General features: G+C 39.6%; 2 protein-coding genes across 4 annotated transcripts; one reads left to right on the top strand and one right to left on the bottom strand.

Moving 5' to 3' along the window:
• ciao2b (cytosolic iron-sulfur assembly component 2B) lies at positions 1–5,511 on the top strand. Its single transcript, XM_017724273.2, has 5 exons — positions 1–352; positions 1,167–1,246; positions 1,388–1,513; positions 2,589–2,634; positions 4,192–5,511. Exons 1-5 carry the CDS (start codon positions 223–225, stop codon positions 4,290–4,292), a joined length of 483 nt encoding a protein of 160 aa, XP_017579762.1. The 5' UTR covers positions 1–222; the 3' UTR covers positions 4,293–5,511.
• A 1,322-nt stretch (positions 5,512–6,833) lies between these two features.
• On the bottom strand, positions 6,834–15,879 carry LOC108416624 (B-cadherin-like). Of its 3 annotated transcripts, XM_037534417.1 has the most exons (13): positions 15,486–15,879; positions 14,780–14,861; positions 12,754–12,869; positions 12,511–12,666; positions 12,240–12,384; positions 11,947–12,119; positions 11,373–11,501; positions 11,094–11,279; positions 10,745–10,989; positions 8,468–8,610; positions 8,166–8,390; positions 7,916–8,045; positions 6,834–7,885 (listed from the first exon to the last, which is right to left on the bottom strand). In XM_037534417.1, exons 1-13 carry the CDS (start codon positions 15,534–15,536, stop codon positions 7,849–7,851), a joined length of 1,818 nt encoding a protein of 605 aa, XP_037390314.1. In that variant the 5' UTR covers positions 15,537–15,879; the 3' UTR covers positions 6,834–7,848. The 3 variants fall into 3 exon arrangements, with proteins under 3 accessions (XP_037390314.1, XP_037390313.1, XP_037390315.1); XM_037534416.1 differs by having other exon boundaries at positions 6,834–8,045; XM_037534418.1 differs by lacking the exon at positions 14,780–14,861 and having other exon boundaries at positions 6,834–8,045.
• Between the last annotated feature and the right edge of the window lie 2,290 nt (positions 15,880–18,169).

The raw sequence follows: 18,169 nt of genomic DNA on the forward strand, positions 1-18,169 counted from the left end.
TTTTATTTTGAAAAGGCGAAAAATTCTTCAAAACTTCTTGTAAGGAGAAGTTTGTAACGGGTCCTTTGCTGGGGCGATATTTCTCGGTGCTGCACTGCAGATTCTGTGGTTTTGTGTAGTTTGTGGCGGCTTTACTCCATAAAATAGGTTGGAGGACGGAGCGTTATCCCCGCGGAGCCCTCAGCGCGGCGAGCCGGTTAGAGAGCGCTAGGTCTGGGCAGCATGTCCGCCACAGCAGCGCGGTTAGAGAACGCCAACCCGCTCATCTTCCAGCGGGCCGGAGAGAGACTCCTCACAGCCGGGGAGGAGGACGAGGACGTGGCCGACCCCATCGACGACAGGGAGATCTTCGATATCCTTTAAAACACAGAACATAACTGAGCTGCTTCTGACAGCGTGACGGTTAGCCTGCTTAGCGAAGCCTTTTATACAAAGCTAAAGTCAGCTTCTAGTTCGAATTTTCCCGTTCCACCTTAAATGGTGCAGCAGCTGCGTTCTGGCGCCTGACTATAATGTAATTGCAGCGCCATTTAAGGTGGACCGGGAAAATTCCAACTAGAAGCTGGCGAGTAGGAGCCAATTCAGGCCTTGTTTTTATTATGGCTTATAGAGTGCGTCTCCGTTAGCAGCTAGACTGCTACACACGTTAAAAAAAGATGGTTCTTCAAGTGTTTTTAGTAAAGGAAATGGTTGTTTTTAGAACCACGATTTCTATATAGAACCAGTTACATGCTTAAGTGGCTTCTTGCATGATGAAATGGTTCTTCAGATTGGTATAGTATAGCTTGTACTGTAACTATATGGTCCCATATAGGACCTGTTTGAAAATGGTTCTAATCAGAACCAAAAAGGGTTCTGCTACTGGTGCAATGTCAAGATTGTAATAGTAGAAGAATCCTTTTTTGGGGTGCTGATGTTGCAACCTAAATATTTGAAACATGGACTTTCAAGACGTTCAAGAAGCGGAAGATAATGGATGGATGGATGGATGGATATACTTATATGTATATATATATATGTGTGTGTGTGTGTGTGTGTGTGTGTATGTATATATATATATATATATATATATATATATATATATATATATATATATATGCACACACACATACGTACAAAGGCAATCAGCATTGTGCCTACATAACACACCTTGACCTCATGATCACATCTTATTAGGTCAATCAATGACCCTGAGCACCCGCTGTCCCTCGAGGAGCTGAATGTCGTGGAGCAAATGCACGTGAATGTGAGTTTATTTAGATTACAATATTAATTTTGACCAGTTATTTTTTAAGTAGATGCCTAAAAGTTGCTTTACATCAACACTTTTTTGTAGGTATTCAAAACAAGCATGTTTCCATAGAAACCGATTTCTTCTGCTCTTCAGGTGAATGACCAGGAGAGCACGGTCTCTGTGGAGTTCACACCCACCATCCCTCACTGCAGCATGGCTACCCTCATAGGGCTGTCAATCAAAGTCAAACTGCTGCGCTCTTTACCAGACAGGTTCAAGGTATGTTTCATGTCTGTGCTTTGTTTATTGCATAGTCAGGGTTTTGCTCTTGGTATTCTTTAGAATAGGCATTTTAGTAAGATAAGATAAGATAAGATAGACTGTTATTATCCCACTGGGGGACCTTTGCATTGTTACAGCAGAATACACAGGAAGCAGACAAAGAGCAGTAAGTAGACAAAGATGTGCATCATACAAAATATAAGATATACTATAGAAATAAATAAACAAGGCGTCTGTTAGCAGAAAAATATAAAAGATAAAAATAGAATTAAGAAACTGCAAATTTACAGTTTACACATGCAGTTGCATGGATATTGCACATTTCTGAGCAGGTAATGACGATATTGCACAGAAATTCTAGATATTGCACAGTAATAATTACAGATATTGCACAGAATAGTTGAATTTGATATCCACATGTTTAAGGCATTATTTGAAAAATATTCAAATGACCCTCCCCTTAATTCTTAAGGCTGCTGGCTAGCGCACACCAGACGCATCAAGAGACCAGAGACCATAACGCCTCTCAGCTTCTTAATAGAACTGTATTGCAGATCCATTATAAGCTGCACTATGTAAAATTTGGGGATTTGGAGACCTCTCTGGTGGATATGTGTAACTCCACTCAACCTGCGGAAGAACATTTTGCGACGTGGGTCGTGCTTCGGACCCCTTCCCTCATCAGATGATTCTGATGCTTTCAAATGTGAACCGTCTACTGTTGTCATCATATCTTCATCGGTATAATGTTGACTTGGCATATGAGACCTGAACATCCAGCTGCATCTTCTTTTTTAAATCTGTGTGTGTGAGATGTTAATATGTACAACATGGTGTAAAAACTCCCGAGCTTAGGCCTCCTACTTTTAAAATGATGTGCAGCTATACGTTTGCATGTGTGGTGGCCTTTAGCCAGCTACAGCAGTCCTTATCTCTTGGTTCTGGTAAGATTGAATACTGTTAGAGACAATCTCATTTGCATATCATAACTATTAGAATATTGAAAATTCTGACTCGTCTCTGCTGTCGTTTTGGTGGTATTCTCATCTTCATGCGCTGTCTACGCTTCCAGATTGACGTCCACATCACGCCAGGCACACATGCCTCAGAAGATGCAGGTAAGCTGTCACTGCCTCGTCAGTCTAGTAACTAATGAACGAACAGTTATTACAAAAAAGTCTCCACTTTAAGATGCTCTTTTACCCCTGTACCCCTGCTCCTACCCTGATGTGTATTCATATCATTAACAGACTGAACCACTGGTGGTGTACACAGTTAACTTCTCTGCTTAAAAAGGGTGTTTGTTATGAATAAATTGTTGTCAGAAGAAAACCTTGTGTACTAAAACTGTAAGTAATGTTAATTATACCATGATATAAATTTATCCCTATTCTGCCAACTACACTCACTGGCCACCTTGCTAGTAAAAGGTTGGACCCCCTTTTGCCTTCAGAACTGCCTTAATTCTTCGTGGCAGACTTTCAGCAAGGTGTTGGAAACGTTCCTCAGAGGTTTCGGTTGGTTATTTGAGTTCCTGTTGCCTTTCTATCATCTGGAACCTGTCTGCCCGTTCTCCTCTGACCTCTCACATCAACAAGGCATTTTCGTCCACACAACTGACCGCTCACTGGATATTTCCTCTTTTTCGGACCGTTCTCTGTAAACCCTAGAGATGGTTGAGCGTGAAAATCCAAGTAGATCAGCAGTTTCTGAAATACTCAGACCAGCCCGTCTGGCACCAACAACCACGCCACGTTCAAAGCCCCTTAAATCCCCTTTCTTCCCCGTTCTGATGCTCGGTCTGCACTTCAGCAAGTCGTCTTGACCACCTCTACATGCTTTAATGCAGTGAGTGTGATTGGCTGATTAGCTATTTGTGTTTACAGTTGGCCAGTGAGTGTATAACGAGTAAATCACAATTTTATTGTTTTACTTAATTATTTAATTATTTGTTTGTGTTTATTTGTGCAGTTACTTTAGTTAATATACCATGTTGTTTAGTGTTTTTCTCTTTAGGGTTCCAAATTGTTGGTGATTTAATAGAACCTAGTAATGTTTTCCCTGTTTTTTCTTATTCACCCCTACAAACCCCAAAAAATGCGAGACTCAAAAATTGAGCTCTGAAATGAACTGTTACACCCTTAATAAATCATTACACCCTTAATAAACCCACATAAATGTAAGTGGACTTCAAGGAAACAATAAAATCCAAGAAGTATGTTGATTATGGCTTCTTTATTGCTTCTAAAAGCACCCACAGATTTTTTTTTCTTAAATTTTTCAGATTTAGCAGCATCAGTATACACAGGAAATGAGGAGGAAATTAATTTTTGTGTAATTTTGTTTGTAACACACCATATATATATATAAAAAAAATATAATATATATGGTGGTTTTGGCTGTATTTGTGTGTTGTGGACATTGTGACCCCTGGTTCTCATAACCATATCAGATAGATAGATAGATAGATAGATAGATAGATAGATAGATAGATAGATAGATAGATGGATAGATAGATAGATAGATAGATAGATAGATAGATAGATAGATAGATAGATAGAGTGAGTTGTGCAGAAATGTTGAAAAATTGGTGGAGTTCCCCTTTGATCACTACTGTATTTCAGAGTTCACTTGGCGACACCTTTTGACTTCACTGTCTTCTCTCTCTCTTTCAGTCAATAAGCAGTTAGCGGATAAGGAGAGAGTGGCTGCGGCGCTGGAAAACTCCCAGCTGCTGGAAGTGGTCAACCAGTGCCTTTCCACCAGACCTGTGTGACCTGACCAGTTCAGTGTGCGGCCGTCCTTCTGTGGGGGAAACTCGGAGCCCTCTTGACTGCAGTTTGTTACATTCATGCGCTTCTCTTGACTGATGCACCTGCTTTGCTGCACATTAAGCTTTTTTGAGGAAAGTGTTTCGTGTCAGTCTTCCTGATGCAGTTCCTTAAAGAGGCTGTTCTCTCTGCACTGCATCATGAGCACCGCCAACAAACGTTCACAGAACTCGTAAGGAGTGAAAGAAGGAACAGGAACACGCAGCTTGAGTCACCGCTTTGTCGCTTTTTTGTTCGTATAAAATATCATATATGGTCCAGAATGCTTAAAGAGGAGTTTCCAAGATTTCCTCTTTTTTCTATCCAAACCCACCAGTGAACGAGTGTCTTCTGAGCTTTGATCTGTAATGTTAATGACACATTTCTTTTTTTTGGATATTTTGCTTTCAAGTGCCCTGCATGTCATGTCCAACATGAATAAATGTTTTCAAACAATGTTTTGGGCCATTTTAAGATAATTAGAAAACCGTGTCTCTGCAACAGGCTGCGTATTAAAAATGAATTTTGTGTAATAACTTTCTTTGAGGGAGCGGGAGGTTTTGGAGGCATTAAACTCTTCAGACGTCTGGTTCCTATCACCACCACTGCCATTTTCTTTAACAGTCTCAATTTAATGGATAAATTGTGAAAAAATGATGGAATTCCTTGTAAGACGGAGTAAGAAATGCAGCATACGGTAACCGTGTTGGGATCTCCTTCAGAAGCACGGCTTTCAAGTCTGGAACAGATGTTTTATTTGTTGCTGCATCATCATCGGCAGTTTGTCTGTGGATCCTGTACACTTTTCTAAATTCGGTGTAATGTGTGAATAAATAAGGAGCTAAACAGATGAAAATATGCATTTCTCTAATACAGTTTTCTCAAAAATTGTCAAAAAATTGAAATGATCAGCTCATATAACAACCATACAGGGTATGTATAATAATAACATACTATTATTTAATTGTCTGAAATGAGATCTGATCATTTATAGACCTACAGAAGGACTAAAAGGCCACTAGGTGTCGCCCGTTAGGCCACATTTGAAGTGAACGTGCTATACATGCCTGTATATGAGAACCTAAATAAACACAAAGCACATTTTCCCTGTTCTTAGGAATGCATCGTTTATTCAGCCACACTGTTATAGTTTCCTTTTGTGAAAATACAACTGCTAAAACCGTTTGTTTGTTGTTGATTGATTTAATAAAGATTGTCAGGGCCCAGAAGTCCCAGGAGAGAGCACACTGTGAGTGTTGAGGTATTTGAGGTGCTTTTTTTTAAAGCATAGCATAGACTGGCACAGCTGGTCACAGCTAAAGCCAACATGTGTTTTTGATGCTGGTTAACCAGCATGACTGTGCTGGGTGACCAGCTAAGATAAGTGATACTTTTTTGATCCCACAACCGGGGAAATTCCACCTCCGCATTTAACCCATCCATGAAGTGAAACACCACATACACACTAGTGAACACACACACTAGGGGGCAGTGAGCGCACTTGCCCGGAGCGGTGGGCAGCCCTATCCACGGCGCCCGGGGAGCAGTTGGGGGTTAGGTGTCCTCAGTCATGCACTGTCGGTCCTTGGGATCGAACCGGCAACCTTCTGGTTACAGGGGCAGATCCCTAACCTCCAGCCCATGACTGCCACCTAGCTAGACCACCATTAGACCAGCATGCTGGTCAGTGCTATTTTTTTTAGCAGGGATGACAATATCCTGGTTTCTTGTGCTTATTAATTATATTCCTTACCCCCAAGTAGAATCACTTAACTGTCATCTCTTCGTGTTACTGTGTTTGTGGTCTTGAACGTGTGGTATTAGTAATTTCCTGCTTCTCTTATCGTCAGGATGTTAATCTGCACACAAGCCCACAATTAGGTCTATCTGGAAAAGATTTGGTCATTTCAGCTTTGCAGACATCAGAGATCATGCTCACTTTTCTCAGACCCTGCATATCATACTGGGCTAATCTGTCCTGAGATAAACCCTGACTGTAGTTTTGTGCTTTGTTTTCGTTAAATCCCTTTACATTTACGGCATTTGGCAGACGCTCTTATCCAGAGTGACTAAATTTTTGATCGTTTTACACAGGAAGGAGGCAGGAGGCTCCACTATGTCAACCGCTATAGTAGTTTTTGGTGGCCTGTCGGTGGAAATCTACCCATTCCATATTTCTATCAATATAATCAAATAGTTGCATCCAAAATATATTTACAATTTCATTACAATTTATTTTAAACATTATTCAATTAGAAAAGTCTTGGGATTAGTTCCACTGGCTGGCTCAACCAGGCTGTCGCTCTTCTCCTGATAAATCAGTTCATCTCCCTGCCTGGTTCAGCAGGACTCGAGCTAAACTCCATCTGTTCTGTGTGAAATGCACTAAAGCTGCTGTCTCTTGATTTCACCCGTTTAATCACAGATTCAGTAACAAGAACACTCTTCACTCTAAAGCAGCTGCTGAAGAGCTCCACCCTCTTAAATTAGAAATAAGTGAACATCAATTTCTTTTGATTTATGCTCGTTTTTTATTTTCATAGATACATCAAAAGTCATACAAACATACATTCAGCCTGGGGAGAAATGAACAGTCTAAGCTTACAGGTGTATTATTGCATACAAACACAGGATTTTTGTCTATATCATATTTTAGATTATTATTATTACATTAAATGTCCCGACAAGGTGCTTTTAGTAAGTGAACTGATTTTGCATTTATTACATGGTCCGAAAATAAGGTGATTTGTACAACGCCAATTCCAATGAAGTTGGCACGTTGTGTAAAACATAAATAAAAACAGAATACGCTGAATTGCAAAAAACAAACTTTATCCGTTTGAACATTAAATATCTTGTCTTTGTAGTCTATTCAATTGAATGTAGGTTGAAAAGGATTTGCAGATCATCGTATTCTGTTTTTATTTATGTTTTACACAACGTCCCAACTTCAGTGGAATTGGGGTTGTACAAATAACATACAAAATAATATGTTCCTGCATAATCAAACATCTATCATTTAGAATTTTGGCACTGTAAATTGTTAATTTATAAATTATATGAAAAACTGTTGTCTGTAAATAAACTAAAGGATTAATGCAGCATCAACTTACTAGCGTATTAGAATTCTTGACCATTTTTCCGGGAGTTATTTCACTCTTTTCCGTCAATATCCATAACATAACGTAACATTCATACATTCAAATATGCCAAAAAGACACATTTGGGTCTTATAACGCTGTATCATTTAAATTATTTAAATTTTATAACAAATGAGTAGATGAAATCATACAATCTGTGCCAAAAAAGTATTTTAAGAGTAACAAGCAACAAAAACAAAAGTAAATTAGGACTTTTAAAGTATAAGAGCTGCGTTTTAAAGCAGGTAAGACAGATGTGAGACTTATAGGAAATAAAGTTGCTTATTCACTGCATTTCACAGGCCTGATTTGGGAAATTTGGACAACTTGGAAGAGGATTGCATTAAGAAATAAGCATTGAGGATTAAGGGAAGGAATTCGATCATTCTGCAGTACAATAATAGACCAAGTCAGGAGATAAAGATTGAGGAGGGCAGTGGACTTTGTCTCCTGTACAGTCACATACAGAAGCAAGGATGGTGCTGTCCTGGTAGAAGCTCAAGTTGTCATAGACCCTCAGATCAATACTGTAGTCTCCCTGTTGCAGTGCAGTCTTAAGCGTAAGTCTAATTCCAGTTTCTACACCAAAAAAACACCAAATCTCTCAGAGCAATGAACAAGATGACCAATACAAAGAGAATTCAGCTTTGCACTAAAATTTTCAAGTAAACAGTCATTTTAAAATAGTAAATAGCTTACTGGTCTCGTCCATCACGGTGGTCCAGATGTTCTTGCTGTCTCCTAGGAGTTCCACTCTGTATGGAGCAGCAAAGCCAGGCCCGTCCTCATCCATCACAGACAGCAGCACTGGAGCTGACTGCTTGTTGCACACTCTGATCTCCCTCTCTTCAATAGTGGGAGCGTTATCATTCACATCCTTCAACTCAATCACAAGAGTTCCTGTACCGGTAGCTGGAACTGGATCTGCAATCGTTTAAAAGCCTGTTAGGAGAAGTTACACCACAGTTTCCTTCAAACAGAGCACAAGGAGAAGGAGTTACCGTCGTCCATGGCTAATATCAGAGCTTTATATATATCATCTTTCACAAAAGGAGACTCTCTGTCCATGGGGCTGCTCACTTTGACCAGTCCAGTCTCTCCATCAACACTCACCCAGCCAGCAGGATCAGAACCTACACGGTACCTGCAGTTTGATCAGAGGAAAACGAAAGAAAGTAACACAAGTCGTGCTTTCTTAGGGGTACGAATCGATGTTGGAGACACATTCAATGTTTTCTCAATCGACTCAAACTCATCCTACACACTTAGAAATTATGGTTCTTCAAGGGTTCTTTAGTAAATGTAGAACCATGAACACAAAGACTCCTCTGCATAAGTAAGGAGTGAAATAGTTCTTCAGGTTGACGGAAAATGTGGTGTAGGTGGTTCCGTATAGACCATTTTTAAAAACTGTTCTATACAGCACCAAAAAGGGTTCTTCTATTGTAACAAGCTTGACAACATAACAAGAGCAGAACCCTTTTGATGCTATATAGAACCATATTGAAAAAGAGTCTACATAGGACAATCACAGCACGTTCTCCGTCAAACTGAAGAACCATTCCATGGTGCAAAGAACCCTTTAAACATGTTAAAGGATCTTTGAATGTTCATGGTTCTGTATAGAACCATTTTCTTTACTAAAGAACCCTCAAAGAACCTTCATTTTTAAGTATGTTGCTGACTCACACATTTCTTTCTCATGTGTACCTAAAATAGCTAAAGGAGATTTTTCTGAGGAGATTAGATAGAAGATAAGACATTTGCATAAGGAAAGAGAAAGTCAGAAGACGGTAAATAAAAACTGCTAGACCACCAAAACTGCCCCCATCAGATAAACAGCACTGAAAGCTTTCATCTCTGAGAGAGGAGAACATCAAGCTGCTTCAGATCTGAAAACATCCACAGGTGTTTGAGAAGACGACTCAGCACTGTGGGGCTGAAAGGATGTGTAGCTGTCAAAAATGATTATGCCAACAGATGTAGAAAACAACTTAATGGCTGTCAGATTAGAAGAAGTCAGTTTATGTCCCAAAAGGAAAGGAGAGCAGTAATGTATGCTAGATAAAAAAATAATTAATGAAGCCGACATGTGCTTTATTGACCACAGTAAAACCTTTGACTGTGACAACTATGTAAAATTATTGAAAGAAAATATCTCAGAAAATCTCAGAAAATGAGATATTCCAGAGTATTTTAATATTCTAATGAGAAACCTTTACACCGATCAGCAAGCCAGACATAACAGTAAATGGACAAACTGACTGGTTCCACATCAGCAAAGGAGATTCTGGCAAGGCTGCCCACCTTCACCAAACTTGTTCAACCTGTATGCTGAGCATATAGTAAGAGAAGCAGGGCTGGAGGAAGGTGGCAGACGATTCAAGACTGGTTGAAGAAACATCACCTTTGATATGTGGATGACCTGACATTCAGAGTAGAGAGCAGGTGGAAGAGAATCTGGAGAGGTGGAGGTTTGCACTGGAGAGGAGAGGAATGAAGGTCAGTAGAGACAAGACGGAATACATGTGTGTGAATGAGAGGGAGGCAGGTGGAAAGGTGAAGATGCAAGGAGTAGAGGTCGTAAAGGTGGATGACTTCAAATATCTTGGGTCAACCATCCAGAGCAATGGACAGTGTAGAAAAGAGGTGAAGAAGAGGGTGCAGGCAGGATGGAGTGGGTGGAGACGGGTGTCAGGGCTGATGTGTGACAGACGGATAGCAGCAAGAGTGAAAGGGAAGGTTTACAAGACAGCAGTGTGTCCTGCTATGATGGATGGTTTGGAGACTGTGGCTCTGTCTAAAAGACAGGAGACTGAGCTGGAGGTGGCAGAGATGAAGATGCTGAGATTTTCGTTGGGAGTGACAAGGCTGGACAAGATTAGAAATGAGCAGATCAGAGGGACAGTGAAGGTGGAGCAGTTTGGAGATAAAGCCAGAGAGGCCAGGTTGAGATGGTTTGGACATGTGTTGAGGAGGAATAGTGGATATATTGGGCAAAGAATGTTGGAGATGGAGCTGCCGGGCAGAAGGAGACGAGGTAGACCTCAAAGAAGGTTTATGGATGTAGTGAAGGTGGACATGGAGATGGTTGGTGTGAAAGTAGAGGAGGCAGTGGATAGGGCAAGATGGAGGCAGATCATCCGCTGTGGCGACCCCTAAAAGGAGCAGCCAAAAGAAGAAGAAGATCTCTCCAGGACCGGAGTTGTGCACCCATGTAATAGAGGGTCAGGGAAAAATGTGTGCCTTTGAATAATAATATATTTTGAAGCTCTTACGTCACTTTCTGAGTCCTCGCTGTGTCTGGATCAGTGGCGGTGTACACGGTCAGTTCACTGCCAACCGCCACGTCTTCAGGTTTAGAAATGATTTGCTCCTCTGGATCAAAAACTGGAGCTTCATTCACATCCAGAACGTTCACAGTGACCGCGGTGGTGGACGTGGTCAGAGGCTTGGCAAACGGAACGTCGTTCTCCGCAACCACCAACAGAGTAAACTTGCTGTTCTGCTCAAAGTCCAGCGGCTAAATGGACGACACCCAAAAAAGAAAATGAACAGAAGTTTTTTAAAAAACACACAAACACTAACAGCAGATTAGACTGACAAACCAGTCAGGAACTGAAGTACCTTAACTGTAGTGATGATGCCCTCCTGTTTGCTTGGTCCTGTGTTAACAGCGAAACATCCACCACTGTTACCATTAATGATCCTGAACTTGGCTGTCCAGGCAGGTGACTGAGGTTCATCTCCATAAGTCACTGGCATCTTCACCACAACAGCTCCTACTTTATTCTCTGGGATGGACACGCTGTACTGAAGGGCAAACAGTGCTCACATGATTACTAACCACTTTCACTGATTTTCAACACGATTTCTAATTGAAGATGGTTTTGTTAGCTGTCTTACCGAGGTCTTTTCAAACTTGGGTGCTTTGTCGTTGCTGTCTGTTACAGTAATAACCGCTGTTCCAGTGCCTACGCGACCTTCACCCTGCATATCTCCAGCAGCAACCTTCAATGTGTATTCAGGATATTTCTGAAAGGGATGGTGTTTAAGATTCCCCATCAACTTGTTATTTGAATTTTGTATAAGAATGTTGTGTAAATGTGGTATATTTGTGATTTGTTTTGTGCTTCTTCTTAAATGTGTTAAATATATACACTGTATAGACGGGTATTATGACAAACGTCTTAACTATTGAGTTCAGGTGTTTCAGCCACACCCATTACTAACAGCTGGATAAAATTTAGCATATAGCCTTCAGCCTTGATAGACAAGCATTGGCAGTAGAATGAGTCTTACTGATGAGCTCAGTGACTTTAAACATGGCACTGTCATAGGACGCCACCTGTCAGTTTGTGACATTTCTATCCTGTCCCAGTCAACTGTAAGTGCTATTATTGTGAAATAGAAGCATCTAGGAGCCCCTGCAACCCAGAAGGATAAGTGGTTTAGGAAATGTGTGTGTAATTATTATCACCTCTCTGTCCAGTCCTGCAGTATTCACTCGAATCACTCCAGTTACAGGATTAATGGTGAACATGGCTGGGACTGGCTCTTGTGGACTCTGACTGAGGATGGAGTATCTGATATCAGCATTGTCAGTGTTGGGGTCATCTGCATCAGTAGCTGTGACCGTCATGAACTCAAATCCTTCAGAAAGAGAATAATGAAGATCATGAAATGTTGCCTGCACAGCAAACCAGAGAATCAACATTGAAAGCCATTATAATTATTTGCCTTATCAAACAAGTACACAACTAATATAACTACCCATTGCTGAAGCTTCTGGAACAGTGCCAAGGAAAGTGTTTTGGATGAAAACAGGCGTATTATCATTCATATCAATCACTACGACAATAATCTCCATGGGATCTTCCCGGTCCTCACCATCAGCTGCAATAGAATGAGCTTGAAGCTGTTGAATGAATAAAAATACAAACCATGTTAAATAGAGGCAGGACAGATTTTCCTTATGTTACAGTATTTTTAGTGTGTTACTCATAGTAACATGATAACTCTGACAGCAGATCCAACGTCTTACCACATATTTATCTTTGGCCTCTCTGTCTAGTGCCCTTGTTACATAGAGCGAGCCATTGTTTCTATTTACGGTGAAAAGTCCTTTTGGGTCCAGATCAGCTCCTTCACCACTGATGCTGTAAACCATCTTAGCTTCCTTATTAAAACTGGAACTAATCTGGACACAGATGAGACTATTTAGTACAAATTAACGTTGGTACCTATAAAAGGATTTCAGCTTAAATTAGAGGTCAAGTGTACATACCTGCACTATGTGTTTGGGGAAAGGTCCTCTGTCATTCTCTGGGGTTCTTATGGGTGGAATGACCCACTCTCTCTTTCTCCTTCTCAACACCGCTGAAGATGCTGGAAACTCCAGAACTGGAACAGTATAGGAAGACCCTTTTACAACCCCAATTCCAATGAAGTTGGAACGTTGTGTAAAACATAAATAAAAACAGAATATTGCAAATTGCAAATCCTTTTGAACCTATATTCAACTGAATACACTACAAAGACAAGATATTTAATGTTCAAATGGATAAACTTTATTGTTTTTTAAAAATATTCACTCATTTTGAATTTGATGCCTGCAACACGTTCCAAAGAAGTTGGGACAGGGGTGTGTTTAAATAAAAATGCATTACACAAACATCTGACCATCAACATAAAACCAACTGAAATAAAGCCAACATTTTCAGTGCCTCTGTTGAAGGGTTTAAATTTGGATTGAAAATGGTTGGGGTGGTTTGAGGACCTTCTCTGAGTCATGCAGCCATAGACAAGAAATAGCAAAGGCTAATAAAGAGCTTTTGGATATATACAAATATATACAAAAATATAATGATGTGATCTCACCACAAGAATTCCAACCTAAATATGACATAATTTGAATGGTTGGTTTAACCCAGAATAAACAGCGCTGTGAAAAAGTAACTCACCCCTATGTCTTCCAAAAAAATCTAATAGAAAACAATTTTTCGTAAACACAAAATACAGTTTTTAAACGATCATTTCATTTAGTGAAGGAAAAAATTATCTAACAGTAGCTAAAATTACTTAACCTACACACTCCCAGGCCTGATTGGTCTGATTGGTATTTTGTAGTCTGTGTATTTTGGTCATTCAAATTTCAAAACCAGCATTGAAAAACCAGAAAATGGGTCAGTTCTCATTTTTGGTTCTGTTATTGTGACTTGAAAAGACAAGAAGCAGCTTCACTTTAAAGTTTCACAAACTAATCAAAAAATCCAAAAACAAACAAACAACGAAGGAATAAAGGGTTGGATTTGAATTATCCAAATAAAAAATGTATATCGCCTTAACCGGAAACAGAAACTCAGAAATCACAGGCCTGTTTTACTCAAGTGGAGGTCTAAAGGGAGGATCTTCTACTTTTACTGGAGTAATATTTTACCTTGTGTGTCTCTACTTTAACGCCATCCTTTGATTAGAAAATCGAATGACCAAAAGATTCAGACTCTGATCACTGCAAGCCCTGTTGAATCTAAACGTCACTGAGAAGGAACCTTTTCAACACTGTGAATTAGGCTAAAAGATCTCAATGAGCTGCACTTTACGCCACAATCAGAGGACGTTCTGGAGGAGAAAGAAAAGCTTTTAAAATATTTCAGCCTGGAAAGGGGAACATAGGCATTTCTAAAGCTCTGTGACTCCAGCGAACTACAGTGTGAGCCATTATCTCCAAATGGAAATAACGAAACGGTGGGGAAACCTCACAGAAATGGAATAAAAAAGAAAAGAATAAAAGAATAAAAGAATGCCCCCCACTGTGGCAGAATTCTGCAAAGAAGAGTGGGCCGTCATTCCTCCACAGCGATGTGGAAGAGTGATATCCAGTTACAGAAGGTAATTGTTTGCAGGAGTTGCTGCTAAAGGTGTGTTTTTTCACATTGGTGCTGTAGGTGCGGCAAAACGTTTTCCTTCAGCACATGAAACGAGCTTCTAAAGTTGTGTTTGTTATGTGTTTTCTCAAGTTTTGAAACCATCCAGTGTGACGAATACGCAACAGAGGGAATCAGTAAGGTGCCAATACTTTTGCAGCCCTGTCTTAGCACCAGTTAATTGTTAAATTTCAGGTTCATCAAAATTTATGGAACACATTAGTAGATAAACAAACATCACATTAAAGAACTGAAATCAGGGTAAATAGCAAAATTAATGAGAACGACTAAGCTTTCCTGCCCCACTTCTCTTTTTCTGATGTGAATGCAGGATATATGAGCTGAAACTGGGCGAGATAAACACAAAATAATGTAAAATCTCTATACCAGCCACTGCCACTGCTGTTTCTTCAGGTTCAGGACCCTTGTGCTTCAGCCATGCTGACAATTTGGCATCGGTGGCCAATATCTGTCATGAGGTACAAGATTTGTGTACAAATTTATCATTAACAATCCTTAAATGCATGAAGTAGAAGCTCCACAACCCATTTCACAAATCCAGGGCAATTTTATCGATTTAATTTCTGGGCTTTTTGCACAAAATTTTCACATGTAGTGAGTAAAGCTCCCCACTTAGCAACTACTACAACATTTAATGTTTTGAATAATTATTTTATCTGATTTTAAATCTTTTTATATTTAATTGATTACCATATTGTCATGTCTATACTGTATGATATGTACTAATATGATATTTTACCTGTGGTAAGTTAGCCATTTTCCTCTGAACCTACTATAGTCTTAATCCACTCAAAGGTTTCTTAAATGTTAGTAACTTCTTTTGAATTTTGATTTGATTATTCTGCCCATGCTATAATACTTTTCTGCAATATTTCACTTGTAGAATATAATTGTATAATAATTTCAATGCATTATTGTATGGAGGCTTCTTCAGGGTCAGGTACCCTGTGTTACGTCCATGGTGATGAGTTGGTCCCGCTGGCCAACGTCTGGCATTAAGTTTTTTATAGAAATGTATCATTTAAAAAAATCCCACCTCCCAAATCAAGGAGGATTTGATCTATTTACTCACCTGGAGCAAAGCCAGAAGAGCAATCACAATCATGTTGTACTCTGTATGCATCCGGCACTGATGAGTACGTGAGATTTTAGAAACATCTAGAAGCTGCCCGAAGATTTAGGCTGTATAGTTTGGTCTGAGAGCTGCTACCTGAAACCTTTTTTTCGTTGAAACGACTTGTTTCCAACCACAGCTTGTCTGCAGAGTAATGCTATCTGTGATGAGGACTGCAGCTTTGCAAATGCAGCATGTTAGGAAGGGTCTCCTTGAACAGTGTTCTCCCTCAGAAACCAGAGAATGAAGCGATAAACCAGCTCGGCAAATCCCACTGAGTCTCAAGACAGAGAGCTCTCGGTGCAATGATGAACAAACACTCTCGTATAGAGATGAGAGTTTTATTCACAAAGCACACAGAAGAAGGGGAAGTCCCCTCTTTATAAACACAGAGAGCCCGTCCCACGTGCTTGCAGGCAGCCAGGTAGGGCCCGACCACACAAGTCAAAAGTGCAAGTGGTTTGCAGAATAAAAGAGGAACAATAGTTATTAACAGCCTGTAAGGATGCACAAAGGGCAGACACCCTTGCACCCTCAGCAGAGTCTGATTTTATTAATACATGTTAGTCACTGGGGAAGAGACAGGCCAAAGGAAAGTTAACCCTTTCACAGCACAACTGCAGAAAGTGTATACAGTAAATTGCAAACATCTTGCAAATACTTTGATAATATTACAACCCTATTTCCAAAAATGTTGGGTCGCTGTGCAAAATGTAAATAAAAACAAAATTCAATGATGTGCAAATAATGTAAACCCTATATTTAATTGGAAATAGTACAAACACAATGTATCAAATGTTGAAACTGAGAAATGTTTTGGTTTTTTAAAAAATATAGATGCCCATTTTGAATTTGATGCCAACAAAAAGTTCCAAAAAATTTGGGAGAGGGCCATGTTTCATCATCTCAACTGCTCTAATTTTGAAAGTCTTTGTTGTATTTTTCATTTCATAATGCGCCAAATGTTAATAGTGGTGACAGGTCTGGACTGCAGGCAGGTCAGTTTAGCGCCCATACTCTTTTAATATGGAGCAATGCTGCTGTAATACATGCATATGAATGTGGTTTGGCATTGTCTTGCTGAAATAAGGAAGCCATTCCATAAAAAAAGATGTAATCTTTATCGTTTAGCATTAATGGTGCACCCCTACACCATCATGAACACTGGCTTTTCAACTGTGCTGTCCATTTTAAATGAGCCCAGGCCCAGAGAAGGTGGCAGCGTTTCTGGATCCTATTTATATTTGATTTCTTCATGCGTTTCAAAGTTTTAACTTATATTTGAGGATACAGAAAATAACTGTTTTCACAGAGAGCGGTTTTCCATGCAATGATTTCCTCTACAGGATCATGTCTGTTTTTAATGCAGTGCCGATTCTCTGAATCTTTTAATGATATTATGTACCGTAGACGATGAAAAGCAAACGTTCTTCTTGAATTGTTGCTCTATTTGATGGTGCAGTCTTTCACAGAGTGGTGAACCCCTCCTACCCTTTACTTCTGAAAGACTCCGCCTCCCTGAGATGCTCTTTATACCCAGTCATGTTACTGACCTGGCATCAAATACAAAGTGGGCATATATTTTTCAAAATACAATAATATTTCTAGTTTCAACATTTTATTTGTTGTATTTGTACTATTGTCAATCAAATATAGGGTTTAAATGATTTGCACATCATTGCATTTTATTTTTATTTACATATTGCACGTCCCGACTTTTTTGGAACTGGGATTGTATTTGCACATTTTATCAGGTATTTTATCACTGCAGGCAAATTTCATTTAAAAAAATTGACATTTTCGGCTACTGGTCAGAAAAAATTATGGAAACTAAAAAAAGACTGAAAACTATGTTTTAAAATGAATGACGGATCCATAACAGTAAAAAAATCATGTTAGATGTTAGATGCCTGACCATCTGAAGTAGATGCATCAGTACAGTTATACAGGTGTCAAAAAGTCACAGGACACCCTTTTTATTTTATTAAATTTTTTATTTAATTATCGACTTTTATCTCTGGGGTCATCCTAAATAAATTGTGTATGCTGAGAAAATCTGCAACAAACACTACCTTCAGCACCGCATCGTGGAGGCTTGTGACAGCATAGAAAATAAAATAAAATAAAATTAAATAAAATAAAACAGTGTCCTGTGACTTTTGATTCACCCTGTAGATGGTTACTAGAAACAAACACAGATTTCAGCACCCTGAATGCTGTATGACCTACACTGTGTCTGAATCATAAAGTTGTTGTAGAACATTGAATCAAGCAGCGAATAACCCTTTACAAAACCTATAATATAGCAGATACACAGCACAGTTAATATTCCTTGCTATATTTCTTACAATCAAATCCACAGACGCCCCCATCTTTGACAAAATGTGACTCCTAACAATCACCTGGAAGACCTGTTAGAGCCCAAAACTGCCCCCATCAGAAAAAACAGCACTGAAAGCTTCCATCTCTGAGAGAGAGGAGAACATCTAGCTGCTTCAGATTCTGTCCATCCTTCCACTGTGAGAAGACCACTCAGTGCTGTGGGTCTGAAAGGACGTGTAGCTGATCAAGAAGAACCTCACTGAGAAAAGGAGACGGACACATCAAACAAAGAAGCTAAACGATGGACTGACCGCCCCAGA

The sequence above is a fragment of the Pygocentrus nattereri genome, chromosome 25 (genome assembly GCF_015220715.1).
Source record: "Pygocentrus nattereri isolate fPygNat1 chromosome 25, fPygNat1.pri, whole genome shotgun sequence".
Taxonomy (NCBI): domain Eukaryota; kingdom Metazoa; phylum Chordata; class Actinopteri; order Characiformes; family Serrasalmidae; genus Pygocentrus; species Pygocentrus nattereri.

Bases quoted from the DNA above. Each gene is read 5' to 3' on its own strand.
- LOC108416624 (XM_037534416.1), bottom strand. From the start codon at position 15,536: ATGCATACAGAGTACAACATGATTGTGATTGCTCTTCTGGCTTTGCTC. The intron at 12,870-14,779 runs GTATAGAGATTT...ATACTGTTCCAG, and splicing joins AACAGCAGTGGCAGTGGCTG to TTCTGGAGTTTCCAGCATCT. The intron at 8,391-8,467 runs GTAACTCCTTCT...AAACGATTGCAG, and splicing joins GATATTAGCCATGGACGACG to ATCCAGTTCCAGCTACCGGT.
- ciao2b (XM_017724273.2), top strand. From the start codon at position 223: ATGTCCGCCACAGCAGCGCGGTTAGAGAACGCCAACCCGCTCATCTTC. The intron at 353-1,166 runs ATATCCTTTAAA...CCTCATGATCAC, and splicing joins CGACGACAGGGAGATCTTCG to ATCTTATTAGGTCAATCAAT. The intron at 1,514-2,588 runs GTATGTTTCATG...CTACGCTTCCAG, and splicing joins CTTTACCAGACAGGTTCAAG to ATTGACGTCCACATCACGCC.